This window comes from Pteronotus mesoamericanus, unplaced genomic scaffold (assembly GCF_021234165.1).
Source record: "Pteronotus mesoamericanus isolate MK-2021 breed Mesoamerican mustached bat unplaced genomic scaffold, CSHL_Meso_final scaffold_128, whole genome shotgun sequence".
In the NCBI taxonomy this organism is placed as follows: Eukaryota; Metazoa; Chordata; class Mammalia; order Chiroptera; family Mormoopidae; genus Pteronotus; species Pteronotus mesoamericanus.
In genome coordinates, this window is record NW_026555305.1 from 3273592 (window position 1) to 3299014 (window position 25423).

A 25423-nucleotide genomic window follows, 5' to 3' on the forward strand; every position below is an offset into this window, starting at 1 on the left:
CCCCAGAGGTTCCTAAGCCTCTCCTCATTTTTTTTCAATTCTTGTTTCTTCATTCTGTTCTGGTTGAATGTTTATCTCTTTCTTCTGCTCCAAATTGTTGATTTGAGTCTTGGTTTCATTCCCTTTACTGTTGATTCCCTGCATGTTTTCCTTTATTTCACTTGGCATAGCCTTCACTTTTTCTTTCACTTTGTGACCATACTCAACCAATTCAGTGAGCATCCAGATTACCAGTGTTTTGAACTGTGCCTCTGATAGGTTGGCTATCTGTTCACTGCATAGCTCTATTTTTGGAGCTTTGATCTGTTCTTTAGTTTGGGCCATATTTCTTTGTCTCAGCCCACCTGTTATGTTGGGAGTGGCGGAGCTTTAGGTTTTCGCCAGGGCGGGGCAACCCTGGTCTTTGTGTGGTGATCCTGAGTGTGGGGGAGGGGTCCGAGAGAGAGCTATGCTGCTTGCTCGGCTCTCAGCCGGCTTTGAGTCACTTCCCCCTGTACCCAGAAGCAAATTGGGCCCTGCTAGTGCTGACTCATGGGCAGATGGGTTTTTGCACATTCTAGGACCCGGTGGGTCTCTCCGCAGGCTCTCCTGTGAGGCTGGGCATTTCTCCCGCCATCTCAACCCCCATAGGTTTTACCTCCAGAGGTTTTGAGGCTTCTTTTCCAGCACTGGAACCCTGGATTGCATGCTGTGTCTTGCTCTCCATCTGTTCCTTACGGTTTATCCACAAGCAAATGTGAGGCCACCCCATCCGCCAGCCACCGCCTTGCCCCATGTTCTCTCTGCGCCGACTACCCATCTCCACTCCTCCTCCTGCTCTGGAGGAAGGTTTTTCCTTTAGCTCCCTGGTTGTCGGACTTCCATACAAGTTCAACTTTGTGGCAGTTCTAGTTATTTCTTGTTTTTAAATTTGTTGCTGTCCTTCTTTTGGTTGTGTGAGGAAGCAAAGTTTGTGTACCTACGCCTCCATCTTGGCTGGAAACCCTGTTCCCCTTCTTGAGAAGCTGCTGGTGTAACAAGCCTGTGACAAAGATGGCCAGCCTCCCAGTGACCACACCCTCTGTCTGTCTACCCTGAGGACTCCGTGGTCTCTTCCTCCTGAACAGCTGGGTTCAGAGGGGAGACCATGCCCCCCACGGTCACGGTCCTGCTCTGCCTCGGTGAGTATTTAGGGGGGAGGGGAAACCCTGCTCTGTCAGGACCCAGGGCTCAGGGGGCTCCCGGGGAGGGGGGCTCTGCTCAGGACTCAGGGCAAATCCCTCACAGGGACTCTCTTGCAGGGCTGAGCGTGGGCCTGAGGACCCCAGTGCAGGCAGGTGAGTCTGTTCCCAGGGGTCCCAGGTGTCATTCCCCACTGGGGACAAGGAGCCATCCCCTGGGAAGTTGGGGATGAAGAACAGCAGCTCTGGGCTGGCAGATGACGGACATCTGGGATGCTGGAGGCTGAGAGCTGGGCACTGGGGACATGTCTTGTGTCTCAGCCTCTGATTCCTTCCAGGGACCCTCCCCAAACCCACCATCTGGGCGGAGCCAGGCCCTGTGATCCCCTGGGGGAGCCCTGTGACCATCTGGTGTCAGGGGACTCGGCAGGCCCAGGAGTTCCGACTGGATAAAGAGGGAACCTCATCGCCTTGGGCCACACAGAAGCCACTGGGTCCCAGGGACAAGGCCAAGTTCTCCATCACACAGATGACAGAGCGCACTGCAGGGTTATATCGCTGTTACCATCACAGCCCCCCTGACTGGTCAGAGCGCAGTGACCCCCTGGATCTGGTGGTGACAGGTGAGAGGACACTCAGGGGTCCCAGCCTCAGGCTCTGCCCTCAGGGAGGGGGATGCTCTCAGGGTGTCCCTCTCACAGCCCAGCCCTGGGGGACATGAAGGAGGTGTGAGCCCCATTTACCACGCTGCCTCCTTCTCTCCTAGGAGCCTACAACAGTGAACCCAGCCTCTCAGCCCTGCCCAACCCTGTCGTGACCTCAGGAGGGAACGTGACCCTCCAGTGTGGCTCAGGGCAGGGATTTGGCAGGTTCATTCTGATGAAGGAAGGAGAACGCAGGCCCCCCTGGACCCTGGACTCACAGCGACTCCCCAGTGGGCAGTTCCAGGCCTGGTTCCCTGTGGGCCCCGTGACCCCCAGCCACCGGTGGAGGCTCAGATGCTATGGCTGTTACAGGAACAGACCCCAAGTGTGGTCACTGCCCAGTGACCCCCTGGAGCTCCTGGTCTCAGGTGAGGAAGTCCCGTCTGGGACACATCCATGGATTGAAGCACCAGCCAGGTTACTGGGGACTTTGCTGGGAGCGGAGCCCACGTGAGAGGTGGGGAGAGGGGCGCACAGGGGCTCCTGGGCCAGAGGCGCAGAGAGAGACAGTGGGACCTGGGGCCAGGCCAGGGGGAGGGTCCATGGGAGGGGCAGCCCCTGTCACTCACGTCTGGTCCCTGCAGGAGGCTCAGGGAAGCCCTCCCTCCTGACCCAGCAGGGCCCCATCGTGGCCGCTGGACAGAACCTGACCCTCCAGTGCCGCTCGGACCTCGGCTATGACAGGTTCGCTCTGTCCAAGGAGGGGGCACAGGACCCCCCCCAGAGCACTGCCCTGCAGCCCCAGGCGGGGGTCTCTCAAGCCGACTTCCCCCTGGACACGGTGCGCGGCTCCCACGGGGGCCGGTACAGGTGCTACGGGGGACACAGCCTCTCCTCCGAGTGGTCGGCCCCCAGTGACCCCCTGGACATCCTGGTGGCAGGTGAGGAGTCAGCGGGTTCAGTCAGGGACCCAGAGTCTAATCAGGCCCTGCTGCGGGCTTCAGGTGGTGATGGCCAGGACAAGGGGTGTGGGGTCCCCAGGGAGGGAGAGAGACAGAGAGACAGGAGATGGGAGGGGGAGGGGGAGACACAAAGAAAACAGAGACAGACAGAGAGGAGGGTCCTCAGAAAGGGGCCTGGTGACTCTCATGTCAGAACAGGGTGGGCAGCAGCCCCTCACCCGCCCCCCTCTCTCTAGGATGGCTCCCTGACAGACCCTCCCTCTCGGTGCAGCCAGGCCCCACGGTGGCCTCAGGAGAGAAGGTGACCCTGCTGTGTCAGTCACAGAGCCCGAGGGACAGCTTCCTTCTGATCAAGGAGGGGGCGGCCGATCCCCCCCTGCGGCTCAGACCACAGCCCCGAGCTCAGCAGCACCAGGCAGAGTTCTCCATGGGGCCCGTGACCTCCGCCCACGGGGGCACCTACAGGTGCTACAGCGCAAACCACAGCAGCCCCTACCTGCTGTCGCAGCCCAGTGACGCCCTGGAGCTCCTGGTCTCAGGTGAGGCCCCTGACCCCTTCCTTTCTGTGCTCACTCAGCCCAGGGCCCTTTACAAGGAGAGTTGGGGACAGAAATAAATGAGGAGTGGGAGGGATTCCATAGAGGGGGACCAGCCCCTGAGTCCCTTTCTCAGAATCTGGGCCGAGATGAAGAGCAGGGAGGGCGGCGGCAGATGTGGGCGAAAGGAGGAGAAACGCGGTTAGACTGAGCAGAGGACAGACCCCTCCCCCACTCACCTCCTGCTTCTTCATCTCAGAGCCTGGGCCCCTGGGTCCCGGCCCCCCCCCCCCGATCCTCTCCTCGGGAAAGCAGCACCCCCTGCCCCCTACCCCGCTCTGCAGGCCCCTGGGCTCACCTGGTGCCTCCAGCCCTCGCTGCTCCCCTGGGCGGGAGGGCCCGCGCAGGCTGCGGGTGGGGGGAGCTGGGCTCCCGCCCACAGCCGGGGTGGGGGTGGGGGCGGGGAGGGGCCTCCTGCCAGCTCCTCGGCGGTTCTGGGCGCTCTGGCTGCTCCTGCTCTTTTCTGAGGACGTTCAGGCCGCGCCTCAGTGCACAGAGTCACCATCTAGTTTACTTTATGTGGAGTCAGCACTCAAATGCATGTAAAGCTATTCCTATTTTGATAGGAGGGAGATTAAATTCATACATTTGTTGTGGAGATTACTTCTTGTTACTATTCAGTCTTCTTGTTATGTTCATTTCAAATGTGGTTTTAGTGAACTACAGCAGCACTTTGTTAGGTAGTTGTAAAACTGGTAAATTTATAGGCTACTTTAAGAAATACACATCTAATAACGTAATTTGTGAGTAAGCAGCTTGATTCCCTTACATATTCTGAATTACAGTAAGTGCACATAGGAAAGCTATTGCTTTCCGTGTATATATATTTCATGACCTATTTAGCTTCCTAAAGATTCTCTACCTTTGGATTGTTTTTCAATTGACCCTTCTGATCGACTGAGAAAATTGTAATAGCCAGAGTCAAAGGTAATTTCATTTATTCCAGACTGTGTTTTTTCTCATTCCAAATTCCACATGATAAAATGACAAAGTAAAATGTTCCACAGTTTTACCTCTGAAAAACATTTTCATTTATACCCCAGACTATTTCAAGGCAAACTCATTAAGATATGTACATTTTGTATTGAATGTACTATCAACTCTTGTTTCAATACATTTTTCAGTTACGTTGGATTTTATTAGGAATGCCTTTTTTTGTTTTACTGACCGATACACATCTCCTAAAAATTATCTTGTCTCTCTGATTTATAACCACGTGAGACATATTACAAAGGCTTCCTGGTTCCAACCATTTGGATTTGTCATTGATGTGCACTTTCTGAACTGTGTGAGCTAATACTTAGAATGTTTACATGGATCTTTGGAATTAGGACAAGTCCATAATTTTTTTACATCTTGTTTTCTATATCAAATGGGGAAACAGACTGACATAATTTCCTACTTTTGGTGCTCACAAAATACTCCAATTTGGGGAGATTTCTCTGTTCCTTAAAGTTTGAAAACCACAACTGTGCACCTCCTTGCTTAGAAGCCATGGTAAGTAGTACACGGAGGCTGTTTTTTGGAGTAAAAATTGTTTGATTAGCCGTCCATCCACGAAATCTTGCCAGACTTTCTAAACTTTGAGAAGACGATGGCCCTGCCCCTTCTGTGCACCTGACCTGACCTCTGACCCTATGTCCCAAGACCCTGAGTCTCAGTTCCCCTTCTCCCCTGTCCCCCCACTGCACCCCACAGATGAGATGTTATTCCCTATTGAAGAGCAGAGTAGACCCTGCGGGGGATGTGCCTCCTCCTCACCTGTTCATTTCAAGTCTCTCTCTCTATCTTTCTCTCTGTCTTTCCCTACACAATCACATAAATAATATATATCAGCCCAGCACAAATAGATTACGAAATATACTTTAGTATTTATGTACATATTCATTTTACATAATATTTTATAATATATTCTATAAAATATACATATATAGGGAGAGGCAAAAGGAGGTTTACAGTTGTTTGTACAAAAGATAATGCAACAATTAATAAATTATGACACAAAAACTAACTCTGTGTATCATGTACACACAACTAAACCTACTTTTGCCCCACCCAGTATTTACTCTTATATTGATATTAAACATATATATCTATAAATATTCATCCACATGCCCATATTTCTCATCTGGTAAGTGTATTTACTCTGGTAAGATTTGTTATTATATAAAAATGAATTAATAAAACAATAAATAGCCCTGGCTGGTGGGGCTCAGTGGATTGGCACTGGCCTATGAACCAAAGGGTCATTGGTTTGATTCCCAGTCAGGGCACAGGCCTGGGTTGCGGGCCAGGTCCCCAGTGGGGCATGTGCGAGAGGTACCCACACATTGATGTTTCTCTCCCTCTCTTTCTCCCTTCCCCTCTTTCTAAAAATAAGTAAATAAAATCTTTAAGGAAAAAAATCCCAGGGACACGGACGTGAAGGGGAGGGGGAAGGCTGGGGGAGGCAGCAGAGTCCTGGAGACTGGGGGCTCCCTGACCATGGTCACCTCTGTCTCCACATTTCTCAGCCTCCCACCCTCAAGACTACACAGCGGGGAATCTCGTCCGCATGGGCGTGGCTGGCCTGGTGCTGCTGGTCCTCGGGGGGCTGCTGCTTCAGGCTCGAGGCAGCGAGAGGACGGCCCACGCTGCCGCCAGGATGTGACCACAGAGAAGAGGGCACAGTTCAGAGCTGGGGAGGCATGGATCCCATCCGATGACCCAGGAAGCAGTGAAAGACACCATGGACCCCAGGTGGGGAAAGTGTCTGCTGCGATAGTCCAGGGGAGCAGACGTGGCTGACGAGGTTGGGGGCAGGAAATGTGAGCTGTGTTCCCGTGGAGACGCCTCCTGAATCCCACTGAGGGGCTGTCCCCTTTTGTCATACAGACTCCCCCTGACTGTCCTTCTGTTCTCACCCTTGTGACATGAGGGGCCGTCCCACGCAGCTGGTTTTAATCCACATCTGTACACACCCTTCAGGTTGGATCCCATTCACAACAACACGTGGTGTCTTCATAATCCTGGAGTGGTTTTTTTTTAAGCCATAAAGAGCAAGGTGTTACACCTGCTACCTGGTGGGTAAATAGCAACATTCTGCAGCTATTTGACAGAAGCCAGACAGAAAAGATCATGTTTTCTGTGATTGTGTTTGTTTGGAATGTCCGGGAAAAGGAAACCCCCAGAGACGGAAGTCAGACTGGCTTGTCAGGGGCTGACGGGAGGAGAGATGGGAGACTGAGGGCTGCATATTGTATTATGGAGTCAGTAGAATCCCTTAAAACTACATACAAGTGCTAGTGCAACACTGGGAATTCACTAAAATCCAGTGAATTATATATTTTAAAAGGCTTGTTTTTATGTTATGAGAATTTTATATCAATATAAAGTAATGCAAGTCCATCCCCATGGTTCCCTGTGGATCCTTTTCACCTTAGAAGTTGCCCCGCGTCCCCGTGCACTTTCATGGGACGCAGGACCCCTACCAGGTCCGAGATGCGCTCTGTGCCCTGTGCTCAGGGCTCAGCCCCTGGTGGGGTCCCCACCCTCACTCCTGAGAGGGGCTGAGACCAGGACACAGGACGAGCTGCCGCATCCCTGTCTCCTCTCAGTCGGGGCTCACGTGCCATTCGGCCAAGGACGCCCTGGAGCTTCTGATTCCCCCTCATGGCTTGGGGGACACAGATGTGGCTTCCCAGTAGCCCTTCCAGCCACAAGTCTCTCATGCCCGCATCTAAGTCAGGCCCCAGGAATGACTCCAATGGAGCCTCTTCGTGTCCCAGGCTCTGCTGATCCTCACAACCACCGTGAGGCTGAGCTTCCAGCCTTGTCTGCAATGGATAGGGAGAGGGGGGTGACTGGCTCAGACAGATGGTCAATAAATGCTTCCCCATGTCTTAGATTAAAACCTGCGAATAGTCTGCAACAAGGGCTTTTGCCCAGCACATGGGGGTGGACTGAACAGGGTCAGAGGGCGGGTTATCCCCTCCCAGAGCAGGGCCCTGAGGAGGCAGACATGCCCCAAGGGCCCGGAACGGAGACCTGCAGAGAAGGTCTCCTGCTCACAGATGCAAGGGAGGCAGAGAGAGGAAGTGCCAGGGACAGACAGAACCAAATACCTGCCTAGGTGACACTGCTGTAACCTTCTCCCAGGGCCTCCTACCTGTCGCTGGGGTGGTCAGTCCTGGAACAGCCCCATTGGCTCCCCAGGCCACCCAGGCAGAGAGCGGAGGGGCCTCAGCTCTTCCCTCTCTTGCCCCCACACAACAAACACACTTACAGCTCTGACCCTGAGCCTCACTTTCTGTGACCCAGTTCCCCTCCTCAGTCACACTTAGGTGAAGACCCAGGACATCCTATTGGTGGGACCTCATCATCCTCTCTGGCCCCCTGCAGACCCTCTCACCAAGCTGAAGAGTTTTACTCCCATGTCCCCTAACTTACCTGTCCCGGACCCGCCCTGCACAAAGCCTCCCCACAGGTCCCCACCTGCTCCAGCAACATCCAGGCAGCTCCACCTGACGGTCCCTGTTGCCACAGATCAGGCTGAGCTACACCCTCCATCCCAAGCGGAGCCAACTCCTCCCTGCACACCAGGCCTTTCCCAGGGCCCATCTCCCCTCCCCAGACTCACACATCCCTGGGACATGACCACACAATGCTTCTCCTGGGAACCCTCTGAGCCATCTGCTCAGAGCAGAGTCCTCTGCACACTCCTGGACCAAGATATGGACAAAGAAACATTCCCGCCTCTTTTCACTCAGCTTTAAATGTGTTTGTGTTCTGGGATTTGTGTTAGGGTTTCATGAGAAATGCTTATAAACGGCAAAGAGTGCTGGTCAGCTCGTCACCTCAGTATTAGATTAGTGTAGGAGTTTCATCACACTTTATCCTCCATTCCTCACTCCAACAGCCTACTCCTGCAGAGTGGTATCTGCACAAAGCAGCGACCTGCTCACGCAGTTTGTTTTTGTTTTTTGTTTTTTTACAGAAATTTTTCCTGTAACCTTAACAATCAAACCCAGGAGTACCTACAGGAAGCAAGGGGCCCTGTGTGACCAGGGCACAGCACACCCTGGTGACTCCCAGCTCCTAGAATAATGATGTATGTCCTGGTTGAGGGTTCTCTCACCCCCTGTGCTGACCCCTAGTGTGTCTTCATCCCTCCCCACATTCCACGAGGCCCAACTGTTACGGAACCTCTGCCACATTTTCTCCTCTGAAACTTACCAAAATGACACCAGCATCATCCAGTGCCTAAATATTTGTGCCGTCTGATATCACTAAGCAACACTGTGTGTGCCCAGGGGAGGGATTGGTCACCTTTCCCAATGATCTCCATGCCTGGACAAGGCACCTGCTCAGTAAACATTGGTTGGTTGTCAGATGGAGAAAGGCTGGAAGGACCTTTGCACTTATGTTGTCTCAGGAGAAGGAAGTGGAATGGCCATGGTTACGCGGGTTCCAGAAAAGGCGGTGAGAGGTGGAACAGAAACTGGGTGCTCCTGAGTCATGCCTGGCCTCCTCTACCCTCATATTCCAGGACAGAGGTCATCCTCTGGATTGGGGTGTCACACGAGGTGGAGGCAGAGCATGTGGGGTCTGCTGAGACTCAGACCTGGTCTCGAGGGTCCCAGAACCTTCTGTCTCCTTGACCACTTTACAGGGAAGGCAGATTGCAGCTGCAAAGGAAACTGTGACTTGTCACACGGAGCTGGAGCTCCTGGTCTCAGGTGAGGGTCTCCCATCCCATGTCCATTGAGGGAGCAGACTCTGTCCCAGGACAGCTCTGGGCTGGGGTGGGATGAAAGGGGAACCAGGGAGGCCATCATCAGGGGGAATTCCACCCCATAATGAGATGGAGAAGGCAGGGCATACCCCACGCTCTCCATGCCTGACCACACCCAGGCAATGCTGAAATATGTGGGAGGAGACTGAAGAGTGAGAAGGGCCAATATTTGAGGAAACCACATGAGACAATAGGGGACAAGGAGAGGCAGGCACAGCCCCACATCCTCCCCTGGTCCCTGTTTCATGCAGCAATTGGGGTCTGCAGACCCTCACCCTCACGGACAAACTTCATGTCTCTTGGGTACCAGAGTCCTCTTAATCTAGAGAAGACACAGACTCAACCAAGCTTCTGATAGTTTCTCAGTTTATACTTCAACACATCAAATAGTTACAAAAGAATTTGTTTCCTCAAGTCCTGGGGATAAAGGTGGAGATTAAAAGAACTGGCTTGATGTCTCAAGTAGCAATACGGTCACGGGGCCTGTGTGGTCAGCGCAGAGCAAATGCATGGAGGGGAGGCTGGGCAGCGCCTGGGCGGAGAAGGAGCAGGCGCCATGTCTGCCTCTGTCCTTGGTGCTGAATCAGGGTAGTGCTTCCTCGGGGCCCCTATGGAGCCAGGCCCACGTGGGAGATGGAGTCAGGGGGTCCTCTCACTTACAGGTCAGGGTGATTGGGGGTCTGCTGACAGTCTAAGCAGAAGTGTAGTTGGCTTAACCCCCGGGAGGTGAATCCCAGTGACAAAACCCTATTTGTACCTGGGACAAGGTTCTCTCATCTAACAAAGCACAATCCAATCAAGGATTGGAAAAAGCTCAGTTTAGAACTTTATGGCCAGTGAGTCCCTGTGGGAAAAGAACATGAGTCCACCCAGAGCTGTTTCTGTGTCCACTGGGAACCACTGTCATTACTAGGGTGTGGAGAGACGGCAGGATTCCCGCTCAGCTCCCATGAGCCCCGGGGGGCCGGCTGGGTCAGGGTGTCCTCCAGAGCAGCCCCCACCAGAGCTCCTGTGAGGGCCCCTCCCCCTCTTAGGGTTCCCAGGGATTTCCCAGAATTTCCTTTGTCATCTTAGCAGATGACATTTCCTTATGTATCTTACATCGATACATAACTGTACGTTGTCCAGGTGTTTATCTAAACATTTTCTTCTATCACTTATCTTTTCTGCTTGTTTTTCACCAATCTCACTATCTAGGATACAAACTCAATAAATAAGTAGGTCTAGTAATTGTGGTGATCCTTGATCCCAGAAAGACTGCACGGTGTATTGCATACCATCCACCATTTATATTCTAAAGAAGAGATTGATATACAGAAGAAATAAAAGTGATGTGAAAATATACAATCCTAACTCAGAGACACAAGGAGCTGGCTATGGGGGAAGAACTAACAGGTAGGCCCAGTGCTTCGGTCATCATGCTCCTGTTCTCCAGAAAAAATAAGACCCAAAATGTCTCCTTAATATCCTCATTACATGCAGACAATGTGCCAAATTTGCTCATCTCAGGGAAGAATCAGATACACGGACTCCCTGCAGGTCGGAGAAGACACGACATGGCATTCCCACGTCTCCTCTCCCATAGCCTGCGTGTGACTGATTCGCTGGGCCAGCTGACACGTGGGACCATCACAGAATCAGTCAGATTCCAAGAGTGGAGAGTGAGGTGTAAATCCCAGCTATGGGGCTAAGGGAAAAGGCTCAAGTCCAGTCCATTGAACTCGGGTGACGTGGACAGACATCTAGGGAACCTGGGGCGACTGTGCGTTACCCTGACCTCAGTGCCCTCTTTGTCCTCAATCTCCAGACTCAACCACCCACGACTACACAGTGGGGAACGCCGTCCGGTTGGGTGTGTCTGGCCTGATCCTCCTGGTCCTCGGGGGGCTGCTGTTGGAAGCTTGGCACAGCCAGAGAAGACCCCACGACGCATCCAGGAGGTGAGCACAGGAGACAACAAACCCACCCTCCAGGAAGGCAGACGCTGGGAAAGAGTCTGATGATGCCCAGAAGCCCTGGAAGAAAACGTGGGAAGCATGGGAAAGTGTGTGCAGAGGACGTGGGGGCTGTGGGCAGGGAGGGGATGGGGCTGGGGCTGCAGAGGCTCTTCCACAATTAAACTGCGGCCGCCTCCCTTCCCGCCTCTGCTGGGTTTCCTGAACTGGCCCCCTCTTCCCTCACCCCCATGACCGGGGGCCACATCCCCTCGCAGGTCAGACCCACACCTGTACTGACCCTCAGAGCCTGGTGCACGTTCATGGAAGATGTTTTTCTCGCTTTTATTTTCCAATTTACTGACTGTGCATGTCTGTGGATCAGACCACAAATCTGTTTTAAAACAAGCAATTAAACAGATAAAAACTAAGAATAGTCTGGACTCAGAGAAACAGACAAGGCGTGGTGGTTACCAGAACACGAGAGGGTGAAGAGAGTGAAATACACGCTGAGGGCAGATTTGCCTTTAAAGGGGAACACGATGTGACATATAGATGGTGTATCAGAACTGTGCAGTAGGAAGCTCCGTACAGTTTCAAGATTGCGTTTTCTATTTTTTAGAGAGGGGAAGGGAGGGACAGAGGAAGAGAAACAGCGACGAGCCACAGAATCATAGATGTGCTGCCTCTCGCAGGCCCTCTGCCGCCCGTGGCCCGGACACTGGCCCGCAGCACAGCCGTGGGCCCGGACCAGGGACGGATCAGGGGACCCTTGGCTGCACAGGCTGGTCTTCGACCCGCTGAGCCACACCAGCCAGGGCTGAAACCTATGCAATTTTAGTCACTAATGTCACCCAAATACATTTAATATTAAGGGACAAGTGTGGAACAAATAAATCCAAAATCACGGAGAAACACAGGCCTGTCCCGACAGGCAGTGCTCTGTGCCTCAGACACTGTGCTCGTGAGCTTCCCCCAGACACGCCAGGTTTCTGCAGGTGGGGAGAGGACATCGGTCTTTGAAATGACAGTCCCGTGGTGTGTTTGAGAACCAGCTCCAGAGGCATCGCTTCTTCCTAAAGCCCTAATTTCTGGCACTTGCCTGATTCCTGGACAGAGATGATTCTTTAGGGGGCAAGAGCCGCCCACCTCCCCTCCGTCCCCAGTGCCGCTGTGCCCTCTCCGGCCTCATGGAGTCCCAGCTGCTCACCCTGTTGGGCCGGTTGGGGGCGGTGACCAGCACTGCTGACTTCGCCAAGAGGTGCCCAGGGCCGGCTCTTTAGGTGCAGGGAGCGCTGCTGCTCACCCAGCCGAGAGCACGGGCCCCGCTACACCCTGTGTGTATCCTGCGTGTCTCGCCTGGTCCCGAAGCCACAGCCTCGCCAACGGTGCTCACCTCCTACATCCTGGCCGACCTGCGTGGGGGATGCTGGTGTCCCGAAGAGGCGACCACCATCCTCCTCGTCCCTGCTGCCCTGGTGCCTGATAATATGTATTAATCTGATATCGACAACGATGGGTTATTTTAATTGTTTCTTTATGCGTTTTTGAAACTAAGCCTTTCTTTGTATATTTCTTGCCTATTTATATTATTTTGAAGAAGCTTTAAATGACTTTTTGGTATTCTTTATCCATTGTTTCATTAAATGATTGTAGAATTTTTTCCTTTAAAAGAAAAAACAAACTATGAACCCTTTTACACACGTGTTGCAAATACTTTTCCTACTCTATTACTTGTCCTTTGACTTTTCTAATATGTACATTACTATATAGTCATAAATGTTTAATACAGTCGTATTGTCAATATCTTACCTTATGGCTTCTGGGTTTGAATATGTCACTTCAGAGTAAGGAAGATACTATTCTTATTTTTTCCTAAAACTCCTTAGATTGTACATATTGATCTTTAACTGACGTGAATATTTTTTGTATAATGTGTGAAATAGGGCTCTCCATTTGTTTTATTTCAAGTGATAGTGCTCCATGCACCTTATTTGTTGAATAAGCCTCATTTCCCTCCTTTGATGTGAAATATCAATTTAATCATATATTACATTGTTTGACAAATCTATACATCTGTTTCTAGAATGCCCATTTTATTTCTTTCATCTTCTTGGTTATTGCTGTGCTGTTGTCATATTTTAATTGCTGAGAATTTATAATAGTTTTACATTTTTAATAATTTATAATTGACTTTAATATTTAAAAAAAATAAATGAAATCAATCCGCAATTATGAAAGAAAGAAGGAAATAAAGAAAGGAAGGAAGAAAGGGGGAAAGAAAGAAAGGAAGGAAGAAAGGGGGAAAGAAAGAAAGAAAGACAGAGAGAGAGAGAGAAAGAAAGAAAGAAAGAAAGAAAGAAAGAAAGAAAGAAAGAAAGAAAGAAAGGAAAGAGGGAAAGAGGGAAAGAGGGAAAGAAATAAAGAAAAACTCCTAGCTTTTCCGGCAACATGGATGGAACTGGAGAATGTTATGTTAAGTGAAATGAGCCCTTAGGTGAAAGATAAATTCCATATGATCTCACCAAAAGTGGAATCTATTCAACAAAATAAACGAACACAATAAACCACAGGCATGAAAACATGGAGCAGACTGAAAGTGACCAGAGAGGAGGGGGAAAGAGGACAATGGTGGAAAGAAGGGGTAGGCACTAGACAAAGAACATGTATGAATGACCCACGGACATGGACAACAGAGTGGGAACTGACTGTGGGAGGGGGGTGTGGGATGGGATGGGTGGAGGGGGTAAAAGGGGGAAAAATTGAGACAACTGTAATAGAATAAACATGATTTAACAATTTTTAATAACCTTATTAATACTAGAGATAAAGAAAATAATAAATCCTTAAAAGATATTGGTACCACACATTCAGAAATACGTTAAAAACATCGTACACCATGATCAAGTGGAATTCATCGCAAGGATGCAAGGATGATTCAACATTTGCAAATCAATACCTGTAATTCATCACATAAACAAAAGCAAAGGCAAAAACCACATGATCAAATCAACATGTGGAAAAAGCATTTGTTTAGGTACGGTGTCTGTTTATGATAAAACACTCAGCAAAGTAGAAGAAAAGGAAGCTTATCTCAACATAATTGAGACCATTAATGAAAAACCTACAGCCAACACCATACTCAACGGGCAAGAACTAACAGCCTTCCCACTAAGAGCAGGAACAAGATACGATTGTCTGCTTTCACCACTTCTACTCAACAAAGTATTGGAAGTCCTAGCCACAGCAATCAGACATGAAAAGAAATAAAATGCATCTAAACTGCAAGGGAGCTAGTAAACCTGTCCTCGTTTGCAGATGACATGATAGTGTACATACACAACGCCATAGACTCCACTAAAAAACTATTCGACCTAATAAGTGAAGTTGGTAAGACAGGGACATACAAAGTCAATCTGCAGAAATCGAAGTCATTTGGGACAACAATGAAATATCACAATCAGAAATCAGGTAAAAAAATTACCTTTTGCTGTACCGAGACAAAAAATGAAGTACCTATGAATAAACTTAAGCAAGGAGGTAAAAGACTTCTACTCAGAAAACGACACAACGCTGAAGAAAGAAATTAAGGAAGCCACAAATAAAGGGAAGCATATGCCATGCTCATGGATTGGAAGAATTACCATCATTAAAATGTCCATACTACACAAAGCAATTTGTAGATTCAATGCAATCCCTATTAAAATACCAATGACGTATTTCACAGGTATAGAACAGACATGTCCAAAACTTATAGGGAACCATAAATGACCCTGAATAGGCACAGTGATTTTGAGAATGAAGAACAAAGGGGGAGGGATCCCAAAACCTACCATCAAACTATATTACAAGGCCACTGTAATCACAATGGTCCTGTACTGGCGTAAGAACAGACACATAGATCAATGGAACAGAACAGAGATCCCCAAAATAAGCCGATGTCTCTATGGTTAATTAACATTCATCCAAGGGGGCAGAAGCATTAAATGGATTAAAAATCGCCTCTTTGACAACTTGTGTTGGGAGAGCTGGACAGATATAAGCAAAAAAAAAAAAATGAAATTCAACCATCAACTGACACCAGACAGAAAAATGAACTCAAGATGCATAAAGGACTTATATATAAGTCATGACACTGTTCCTGTTCTAGAGGAGAACATAGGCAGGAAACACTAAGATATTCCAGCGGCAATATTTTCAACGATATGTCCCCTAAAGCACAGGCACAAAGGAAAGTATAAACAAGTGCGGCTTCATCAAAATAAGAAGCTTCTGCACGGCTAAAGAAAACTTCAGCAAAATGAAAAGGAACCAACCGTATGGGAAAATATTTTTGCCAATGATACCTCGGTCAAGGGCTTGTTCTCCAAAATGTATGAAGAAATCACACAACTCCACTCCAGGAAGACAAAAAAAATCCAATTAAAAAGTGGGCAAGGTCCTGAACAGACACTTCCCTAAGGAGGACATACACAGAGCCCAGCGACATATGAAAGGATGCTCAGCATCACTGGCCATCAGAGAGATGCAAATTAACATCACAATGAGATACCACTTCACACTGATCGAAATGGCCAGCATAAACATATCAACAAACAAATGCTGGCAGGGTGGTGGAGAAAAGGCAACCCTAGTACACTGTTGGTGGGAATGCAGATGGCTGCAGCCACTGTGGAAACGGTTTGGAATTTCCTCACAAAGCTCACTATGGAACTGCCTTTTGACTCAGCAAGTCCACTGTGGGGATTATACCCAAAGTATCCCAAAACACCAATTCAAAACAACCCACGCTCCCCAATGTTCATAGCCGCACAATTTACAATAGCCAAGTGCTGGCAGCAACCTGAAAGCCCCTCGATTCACGACTGAATCAAAAAACTATGGTGCATGGACACAACGGAATACTACAGAGCAGAAAGAAAGAAAGAGTAACTACCCTTCGCGACAGCACGGTTGGAACTAAGGGCATCATGCAAAGCAAAAGAAGCCAGGTGGGAAAAGACAAGTACCATATTATCCCACCGATAACAGGAACCTGTTCAATAAAACAAACAAGCAAGAAAAATACAACCAGAAATATCGAAGGGAAAAAAGAGCAAACAGCGAGAGGCGGGGAGGGGGAAGGGGAGTAACGGGGAAATGAAGGGGAAGGGTCAGGTAGAGGAACATGTATAAAAGACCCACGGACAAAGCCAAGGTGGGGAAGGATTGAGGGAGGGAGGTGGGGTAGGTGGGGCTGGGGAAAGTGGGGAAAGTGGTGGTGGGAAAATGGAGACAAATGCATTTGAACAATAAATAAAAAACTGAAGCTCTTCAGAACTAAAAACAGTTCAGTCATACTAGTTGTTGATCAGTCTTAAAAACTGCCATTAATTTCTGCTTTGACCATTGACATTTCATGCAATATCAACGATGTTGTTTGTGGGCTTCCCATTTTATTGTTTCTTTCTGCGCGTGTGGACTCTATCACCGGCTCTTCAGGTTTCCTTTTTTTGCCTTCTTTGTGTGTTTTTGGATGATTTTTTCAGTATTCCATTCTAAGTTATCTGCTGGAATTCTAACGGTAACTCTTTCTATGTTGCTTTTGAAGGATTGTTGTAATTATTATAATATACACACCTAATTTCTCAGATTCTACACACAGGTAATGTTCCACCTCTGCAAGGACAGCACCTTATACCTGTGTCATCCCTGTTACCTCCACTGCCTTACGCTGCCATTGTTATATGTAGTACGTGAAACCCTGTCTACAAAGCCCAGCAGATACTGCAACTCTTTATGTTTTCCACAGCCACAAGTATTTATTAAACTGAAGAGGAGGAAAATACGCTACTGTCTTTACTAAGATATTTTCTTAGATATCTCTGAACTTCCTTAATTCTGGAATTTCCACGGATACCTTGGGATTTGCCTCCTGTCTCCCTGAAGAGCATATCGACTCTTTTGAGCGGGTCGGCTGCTCTGTTTTCCTTTCTGTTGCTTCCATCCTGAAACTCATTTCCAGGAGAATTTCAGGTGAACCCGTCTTGTCTTTCAGCACTTTCGACTTCTCTGACCGCACTGGTTTCTGAAAGGGAATCTGTAGTCATTGCACTCATGACCCTTCTACGTTTAATGTGCCATTATTTCTGGATGTTTTCAAGTTTCCCTCATTCATTTCATGATGCTTATGATGCACGTGGGCTCGTTGATTGACGAGTGTAGTTGAGTTCTTTGGGCAGGGAAACGTAGGGGTTTCAAGACATTTAAGACACGGTCACCTACCATCTTCTTCCAATATGGCGTTTCTTCACTGATATCATTCTCCTTTTGCTAGGTGTTCAGTAAGCTAAGCTCCCTCACAGATCTGAGTTACTCTCTTTTCATGCTAAAAACCTGGAGGGCCTGCACACAGGCTCTTCTGTGGTGCCAGAGAGGGAGCTCCCAGGGAGAGAGGAAGAGCTTTGCTCGGGGAGGAGGGGCCTGAGGAGGAAGAAATGAGGCAGAGGTTTGAAGGGGGGGATGAAGGAAAGGGTGGTGCTGCCTTGCAAAAACAGAAATCACTGAAGGGAACTGTTTGGGGAGAGAAAATCCACAGTCCCTGCTGCCTCTGAGAAACGGTGCTCAGTCTCCTCAGCACTTCCCCATGCTGCCCTCGCCCCTGGGGTCATTTTCGCCCTGACAGTGATGGCCCCACGGGCTTCTCCAGGCACCTAGAAGATGGGGGACAGCCTTCTTCTCTCACTCTCGCACTTATCAGCCCACCAGAGATCCCCACCGGCCCGTCCCCTGAGCCCCTCTGAACGATGTCCCCGATCCATCCCCGGACTCTAGGTGTCCCGTTATCATCAGCCATCAGCGTCCTCCCTGGACCTCCCATCCAGGCCCCAGGCCTCTCTCCATTCCCTCCTCTCTCCGCCTCCTGGGGACTCTCCCTACAACTGATCTGGTCTGAGCCTGCCTGCACCGCCACCCCCCACCAGTTCCCATCCTGACACAAGATCCCTGTTGCACCATCTCCTGTTCAAGGGTGTGAAAGTTCAGGCTGGGGCTAATCTCACCAGCCCCAGAAAGCATGACTCCTTCCATAAACAAACTCCCCCCATTGCCACACACCCCACCACCCCAAACCACACGCAGAAACTGAGGCATTAAAAATCTGTGCTTTCCTCAGCTGCTACCTCAGCCACTGTGAACAGAGACCCCTCCTCCCCAAATGCCAGACAGAACCAAGACCCTCTTTTCTCCTCCCAGTCAAGTCTAAGTGCAGTGAGCATTATAGGTTTGTGGGAATGACTTGGAATACTCCTCAGCGTGTCATCCATGAGCCAGGGGAATGTTGGTGTTTTATTACTGATGGAGGTGATATTCAATAGAGCCTGCGTGCATGAGGTTTTCACATAGGGGTAGGCTTTGTAAAACATACATCTTTTTGTACCCTCTGTTGCTCAAATGTTTTCCCACTGTCTCCATGATAAAATCCAAGCCATCTGCACGGCGTCCCGAGTCTTTGTGAACAGGCCACACAGCCTTGGCTTGACAGCTACCCTTTCTGAGAACAGACCGAGATCTTTCTGGTTGAGGACACCCCAGCCCCGCTCCCCTGGACTGACCCCTGCACATGCTTTGGTCACCCATCCCCGTGAAGGATCCTCACAGCCAGGACGCAGCTGCATGATGCTCCTTCCCACGGAGCTCACCGCCTCGTTCTCTTTTTCTCTCGACGTCTACAATCTCACGAGACTGCAACTGAGCTGCCAGAAGTCTCAGTATCTGCACTGTCTGTCTTCATTCATCGGATGCCCCGCGAGCCCAGGGGAAGAATCCGGCAGCTTCCTCAGTGACTCCGCAGAGCCTGGCACTGTGACGGCACCTGGTCCCTGCTCAGTCAATACTGCCCGACGGCCTGGTCAGGTAGAAAATGGGGAAAATGGCCTTGACATAGGCTCAGGAGAGGGACGTGACTTATGCAAGGAACAAAGGTTCCAGTAAAGAGTCCAAATTGGAGCAGCCATTGGGCTACTCCTCCCCAGCCCAGGGTCTCCTACCCTCTTGTTCTGGGATGGCTGTTACCCTTTGGGTTCAAGTGTCACGTGAGCTGGAGGCAGACATGGGGGCTCTGCTGACACTCACCTCAGGGTGGAAGGTCCAGAGCTAGGTGCCTCCTGGGGCCCATCCTTCAGGGTGGGGAACTTCCCTTCCGGTGGCCGCCGATGAGGAACCTAAGACATGTCACATGGTGCCGGGGCCCTGTACACCCCATTTGTCACCCTGACTTGCCAGTGAATCTCACACGTCGTCTGCACACTGGAGACCATGGGAGGAGGCCCCAGGACCCCAACCCTCACGGCCCTCCTCTGCCTGGGTGAGCTGCAGGGAAGAGGTGGGGTGGGGGCCCCTCCCCTCCCAGGTCTTGGTCCCAAGGGACACCAGGACTCAGGAGGTCCAGGCGGACCAAACTGCTTGGGGGAGGAGAGGTGGCTCAGCTCCAGGTTGGACCAGTCTCGGGGCCCCGACCCGGCCTGGAGCCTCTGCGTGTGGGTTGAAGGATGATCTCACGGGGACTCCCTTCCAGGGCTGTGTGGGGGCCCCTGGGACCAGGTCCAGGCAGGTGAGTCCTCCCCCTGACCTCCTGCTTCAGCACAATGACCCCTGGGCAGCTGGGGACACACAGTGGGTCTGCAACGATGGTGACCAGTCTGGGAGGGGCCTTGGAGTGACAGTTAGGGGAAGTGTGGGGAGAAGGGCACCCCCTGACACCGCGCGTCTGAACCCTTTTCAGAGGCCTTCCCCAGACCCTCCCTCTGGGCTGACCCAGGCCCCGTGGTCAGCAAGGGCAGCCCTGTGACTCTCTGGTGTCAGGGGTCTCTGCGGGCTGATGCCTACATTCTGTATAAAGAGAGGGGCTCTGAGCCCTGGGTTATGAGGATCCTACAGGCCTCCACCAACAAGACCGAGTTCCGCATTCGATCCACGAGATCACACCATGCAGCGCTATACGAGTGTGTCTACAGGGCTGGGGACACCCTGTCTGAGCGCAGTGAGCCCCTGGTCCTTGTGGTGACAGGTAAGGAGGACCCCAGTCCCCTCCCCACTACAGGCTCATCCTCAGAGGCTGAAGGGAACAGAGTGTGGCCTTAGGGGGTGTCGCCCTCCAGCCCACACTGGGGTAGGTAGGGTGATGCTCCCCTTTAACTCACATCCTCCTTCTCCCTCAGGAGTGGACAGCGCCCCCTCCCTCTCAGCCCAGCCAAGACCGGTTTTGGCCTCTGGGGGGAACTTGTCCCTCATGTGTAGCACACTGTCGACATCAGACCTTTTCCACCTGCTGAAGGAGGGAGGGGCTGAGCCGCCCCGATGCATGGAATCGGAATGGAGGTCCAACGATGGGAGGTGGCAGGCGGTCTTCCCTGTGGGCCCCGTGAGCGCCTCCCATGGGGGCACCTACAGATGCTATGCTTCTTCGAGCTACTACCCCAATATGTGGTCACATCCCAGTGACCCTCTGCAAATCCAGGTGACAGGTGAGGTGATCGACATTTGGCTGCAACTTTATTCTGTGCCCAAAATAACTGATATAAACACTCTGTTTAATAAAACCCTGGGATTTATGGGGGTCAGTGACATTGGCTTCTGGGTCAGAACCACAGGTGGGAGGCCTGGAGTGGGGCATGTGCGAACTGTCACTGCACCCTCATAGGCGACAGGGTGTGTCCCCTAGGTGCCAATGGCCCTTCTCCCCAGGCCTGTACAGGTCGCCCTCCCTCCGGGCCCAGCCAGGCTCCCTGCTGCTGCCTGGGGACAACCTGACCCTCCAGTGTCACTCGGAGCCCGGCTTTGACAGATTCGCTCTGACCAAGGATGAGGGGCCCACACCCCCTCAGCGTCTCGATGGGCAGCACAGCCCCGACTTCCCCCTGGGCCCTGTGACCCGCACCCACGGGGGCCGGTACAGGTGCTACAGCGGACACAGCCTCTCCCATGCATGGTCGGCCCCCAGCGCCCCCCTGGACGTCCTGATCGCAGGTGAGGGATCTTCCCCTGTCCCCTGTCCTGACTGTCTGCTCAGGGCTCAGACCTAGGTCACCGTGGCGGTGATTCAGCCCAGGTGAGGGTCCTGGAGCAGAGGCTGAGGGGCTGAGGTCTAGGGGAGGGAGAAAGGGGAGGGAGGAAGCGGAGAGAGGGGCATGGCTATAGAAGACGCCACCCAGAGGGACTGAGAGGAGCTGACAGGGGTCGCCGACAGCGTTCCTGGGGAAGGACGTTGTCACTCACCTCAGGGCGCACGGCATTCCAGGCAGTGACCCTCTACACAGCACCGCCCTCCCTCACCAGGAGCGGACAGCAAACCCTCCCTGTCAGCCTGGCCACCGCCCCCGGGGCCCTGGGGAGCCAACGTGACCCTGCTGTGTCGATCTGAGACCAGAGCTGACACCTTCCACCTGCACAGAGAGGGCTCCCTGGACCCTCCACTGGAGCTTCGTCTGCAGGGCACGGCTGCCCCCTCAGAGGCCACCTTCACCATCAGTCCTGTGACCTCGGGCCACAGTGGGACCTACAGGTGCTACAGCTCCCACAGCTCCTCCCCTTTCCTGCTCTCACAGCCCAGTGACCCCCTGGAGCTCCTGGTCCCAGGTGAGGAGCCCCTGCCCCACCACCCTCAGTCCCCATAATCAGGTCTGCACTCTGTCCCCCAGGGGAACTGTGTCTGATCAGAAGTGAGCAGGTAAGAGAATTAGGGTCAGCCTGTGGGTCTCTCACCTCCCAGAGGGATGGAAAAGCCAGAGCCACCCCCACCCCTGCCTCATCCTCATCCTCATCTCTGAGGTCCAGACAGCGAGCAGGTGCCCAGGGAGAAGGGAGAGGCCTCGGGCTGCACCCAAGCAGGAAAGGCCACAGGCGCCCATCCCCACCCCCTCCTTCTGCAGCGCCCAGGGCTCATCCAGAGACCAGGACCAGCGTGGTGACAATCAGAGGCCTTGCTCCCTGAAAAAAACAGGATCACCCGCCCTGGCTCACTAGTCTCTCAGGGGTCCTGGGTTCGGAAATGGAAGCTGGGGGCTTCATGGGACCCCAAGGGCTGTGAGGCTGACAGGGGACAGGTGGGGTTGTCGTGGCAGGGAGAGGTGCTGTGGTCCTTCCCAGGTGACAGGCAGCCAGGCTCACGTGTGTGGGAAGAGACTGAAGAGTGTGAGGGGCCAATATTAGAAGAAAGTACATGGACTAGAAGCAGAAGCCGGCACAGCTCCGTGGCGGACCCCATTCCCCAGAGTGTCCCAACTCGCCGAGGATGAAATGACAAGTCTTTCCAGACACCATTGCCTCTCACAGAAGGGGGTGTCGATTCCCTCCCGTGGGGAATGGATGCCCTGAGTCCTCCTCTGAATTGACTTTTATTGAGAGTGATATGTGCAGGGCTACACAGCGTACATGCAAATCTTATCAATCCACATCAGAGAACTATAGGTAACAGTAAGAGGAATACATAGATGAGACTTGGGTTAGGGCCTGATAGACACACTCACATCAGAGCGTCATTACGCCAAGGTTCCGGGACTCAGGAACCTTCTCCCCGGCTCTGAGAGTAATCACTTGAGTTTTCCTTACCAGGCAGTCCAAAGCAGAGCCAGCTGAAGTAAATATGATGCATTCTAAGCCACATCATCCCCGACATCCTCAGTGCGATGTCTATCTGGTGCAGACTTACAGGCCCTCGTTCAAGGCCTGGCTCGTGTGGGACTACAGTGCGCGGGACCACACAAAGTGGCCCCCAACACAGCCCCACATCGTCCTCTGGGTCCTGTTTCATGCGGCACTGGAGGTCTGCAGACCTCACCCTCGTGGGCAAACTCCCTCTCTGTCGGCTACCAGAGTCTCATTGGCCTAGAGGAGACACAGTCTCCACCAGGCCTCTGCTAGTTTATACTTCAACTCATCAAACACTTACAAAAGGAATTGTTTCCTCACGTCCTGGGGGTAAAGGTGGAGACTTAAGGAAGGGTCCTCGTGTTCAATGAGCAGTGCGGTCCCGGGGCCTGTGTGGTCAGCGCAGAACAAATGCATGGAAGGGAGGCTGGGCAGCGCAGGGGGAGAAGGAGCAGGCGCCTCGCCTGCCTCTGTCCGTGGTGCTGAATCAGGGCCCTGCGTCTTCCAGGCCCCTGTGCAACCAGGCCCACGTGGGAGACGGAGCCAGGGGGTCCCTCACTCACGGGTCATGGTGAGTGGGGGTCTGCTGACAGTCTAAGGTGAAGTGGAGCTGGCTCAGCCCCCGGAAGTGAGTCCCAAAGACAAAATCATATCTGTGTCTGGGATTTCATTCTCTCATCTGTCAAAGCAGAATGCACTCAAAGATTTCAAATAGTTTAATTAGTTTAGCACTTTGCGGTCAGTGAATCCCTGTAGGAGAAGGAACATGAGTCCACTGAGGGCTTGTCCTGTCTCCACATGGACCACTCTCGTTCTGAGGGTGTGGAGAGACGTCAGGATTCCCGCTCAGCTCCCATGAGCCCTGGCGGGCGGCCGGGTCAGGGCGACCTCCAGAGCCGCCCCCATCAGAGCTCCTGTCAGCGCCCCTCCCCCCTCAGGGTGCCCAGGGGTTTCTCGGAATTTCCTGTCTCAGCTTACCACCAAATATCTACAACAGGACATATCTGTATTTTTGTCCATGTGTTTGCTTCAACAGTTGATTCTATTATTTCTAGTCTGCTTGTTTCTTAACAATCTTGCTATCTAGGATACAACCTCAATAAATAACTAGGCCTGGTAATTGTGGTGATCCTGGATCCCGGAAAGACTGCACGGTGTATGGTATACTTTCCACCATTATATCCTAATGAAGAGATTGATATGCAGAAGAAATAAAGTGATGTCAAAATATGTAACCCTAATTCAGAGACACAAGATATTAGCTGCAGTGGAAGAACTAAAGGACAGACCCAGTGCTTCAGTCCTTAATGTTCCTCTTCTCAAGAAAAATTAAAGAGTCAGTTTGTCCCCTTAATATTCTAAGTAGATGCAGCCAAGATGCCAAACATGCTCATCTCAAGGAAAGTGACAGGCTTCACTAGAAACAGGGACTCCCTGCAGGTCAGAGAAGACACGACGTGGCATTCCCACATCTCCTCTCCCACAGCCTGCGTGTGACTGATTCTCAGGAACAGTTCTCAACTGGGACCATCACAGAATCAGTCAGACTGCAAGAGTGGAGAGTGAGGCGTAATTCTCAGTTACAGGATGAAGGGCAAACCGTCAAGTCTACATAATTGAACTCGGGTGACGTGGACAGACATCCAGGGAAGCTAGGGCGACTGTGCGTTACCCTGACCTCTGTGCCCTCTTTGTCCTCAACCTCCAGACTCAACCGCCCACGACTACACAGTGGGGAACGCCGTCCGGTTGGGTGTGTCTGGCCTGATCCTCCTGGTCCTCGGGGGGCTGCTGTTTGAGTCTTGGCACAGCCAGAGAAGACCCCACGACGCACCCAGGAGGTGAGCACAGGAGACAACGAACCCACCCTCCAGGAAGGCAGACGCTGGGAAAGAGTCTGATGATGCCCAGAAGCCCTGGAAGAAAACGTGGGCAAGCGTGGGAAAGTGTGTGCAGAGCACGTGGGGGCTGTGGGCGTGGTTCGCGCGCAGGGAGGGGGTGGGGCTGGGGCTGCAGAGGCTCTTCCACAGTTAAACTGCGGTCGCCTCCGTTCCCGCCTCTGCTGGGTTTCCTGAACTGGCCCCTCTTCCCTCACCCCCATGACCGGGGGCCACATCCCCTCGCAGGTCAGACCCACACCTGTACTGACCCTCAGTCTCTGGTGCACGTTCATGGAAGATGTTTTTCTCGCTTTTATTTTCCAATTTACTGACTGTGCATGTCTGTGGATCAGACCACAAATCTGTTTTAAAACAACCGATTAAACAGATAAAAACTAAGAATAGTCTGGACTCAGAGAAACAGACAAGGCGTGGTGGTTACCAGAACACGAGAGGGTGAAGAGAGTGAAATACACGCTGAGGGCAGATTTGCCTTTAAAGGGGAACACGATGTGACATATAGATGGTGTATCAGAACTGTGCAGTAGGAAGCTCCGTACAGTTTCAAGATTGCGTTTTCTATTTTTTAGAGAGGGGAAGGGAGGGACAGAGGAAGAGAAACAGCGACGAGCCACAGAATCATAGATGTGCTGCCTCTCGCAGGCCCTCTGCCGCCCGTGGCCCGGACACTGGCCCGCAGCACAGCCGTGGGCCCGGACCAGGGACGGATCAGGGGACCCTTGGCTGCACAGGCTGGTCTTCGACCCGCTGAGCCACACCAGCCAGGGCTGAAACCTATGCAATTTTAGTCACTAATGTCACCCAAATACATTTAATATTAAGGGACAA

The 25423-nt window shown here is 51.7% G+C and overlaps 2 protein-coding genes across 5 annotated transcripts; both read left to right on the forward strand.

The window, feature by feature from the left end:
* Nucleotides 1-954: 954 nt before the first annotated feature.
* On the forward strand, nt 955-11079 carry LOC129082620 (leukocyte immunoglobulin-like receptor subfamily A member 6). Of its 4 annotated transcripts, XM_054588354.1 has the most exons (8): nt 955-1160; nt 1281-1316; nt 1499-1783; nt 1927-2055; nt 2458-2745; nt 3003-3305; nt 7312-7340; nt 10771-10800. In XM_054588354.1, the coding sequence occupies exons 1-8, from the start codon at nt 1127-1129 to the stop codon at nt 10798-10800; spliced, it is 1134 nt and encodes a 377-aa protein (XP_054444329.1). In that variant the 5' UTR covers nt 955-1126. The 4 variants fall into 4 exon arrangements, with proteins under 4 accessions (XP_054444329.1, XP_054444327.1, XP_054444325.1 ...); XM_054588352.1 differs by lacking the exons at nt 7312-7340; nt 10771-10800 and adding an exon at nt 5876-6311 and having other exon boundaries at nt 1927-2232; nt 2449-2745; XM_054588350.1 differs by lacking the exons at nt 7312-7340; nt 10771-10800 and adding an exon at nt 10943-11079 and having other exon boundaries at nt 1112-1160; nt 1927-2232; nt 2449-2745.
* Nucleotides 11080-19336: 8257 nt separating this feature from the next.
* LOC129082623 (leukocyte immunoglobulin-like receptor subfamily A member 6) lies at nt 19337-24652 on the forward strand. Its single transcript, XM_054588358.1, has 6 exons — nt 19337-19413; nt 19831-20115; nt 20267-20572; nt 20793-21074; nt 21384-21683; nt 24403-24652. Exons 1-6 carry the CDS (start codon nt 19365-19367, stop codon nt 24537-24539), a joined length of 1359 nt encoding a protein of 452 aa, XP_054444333.1. The 5' UTR covers nt 19337-19364; the 3' UTR covers nt 24540-24652.
* Nucleotides 24653-25423: the final 771 nt, after the last annotated feature.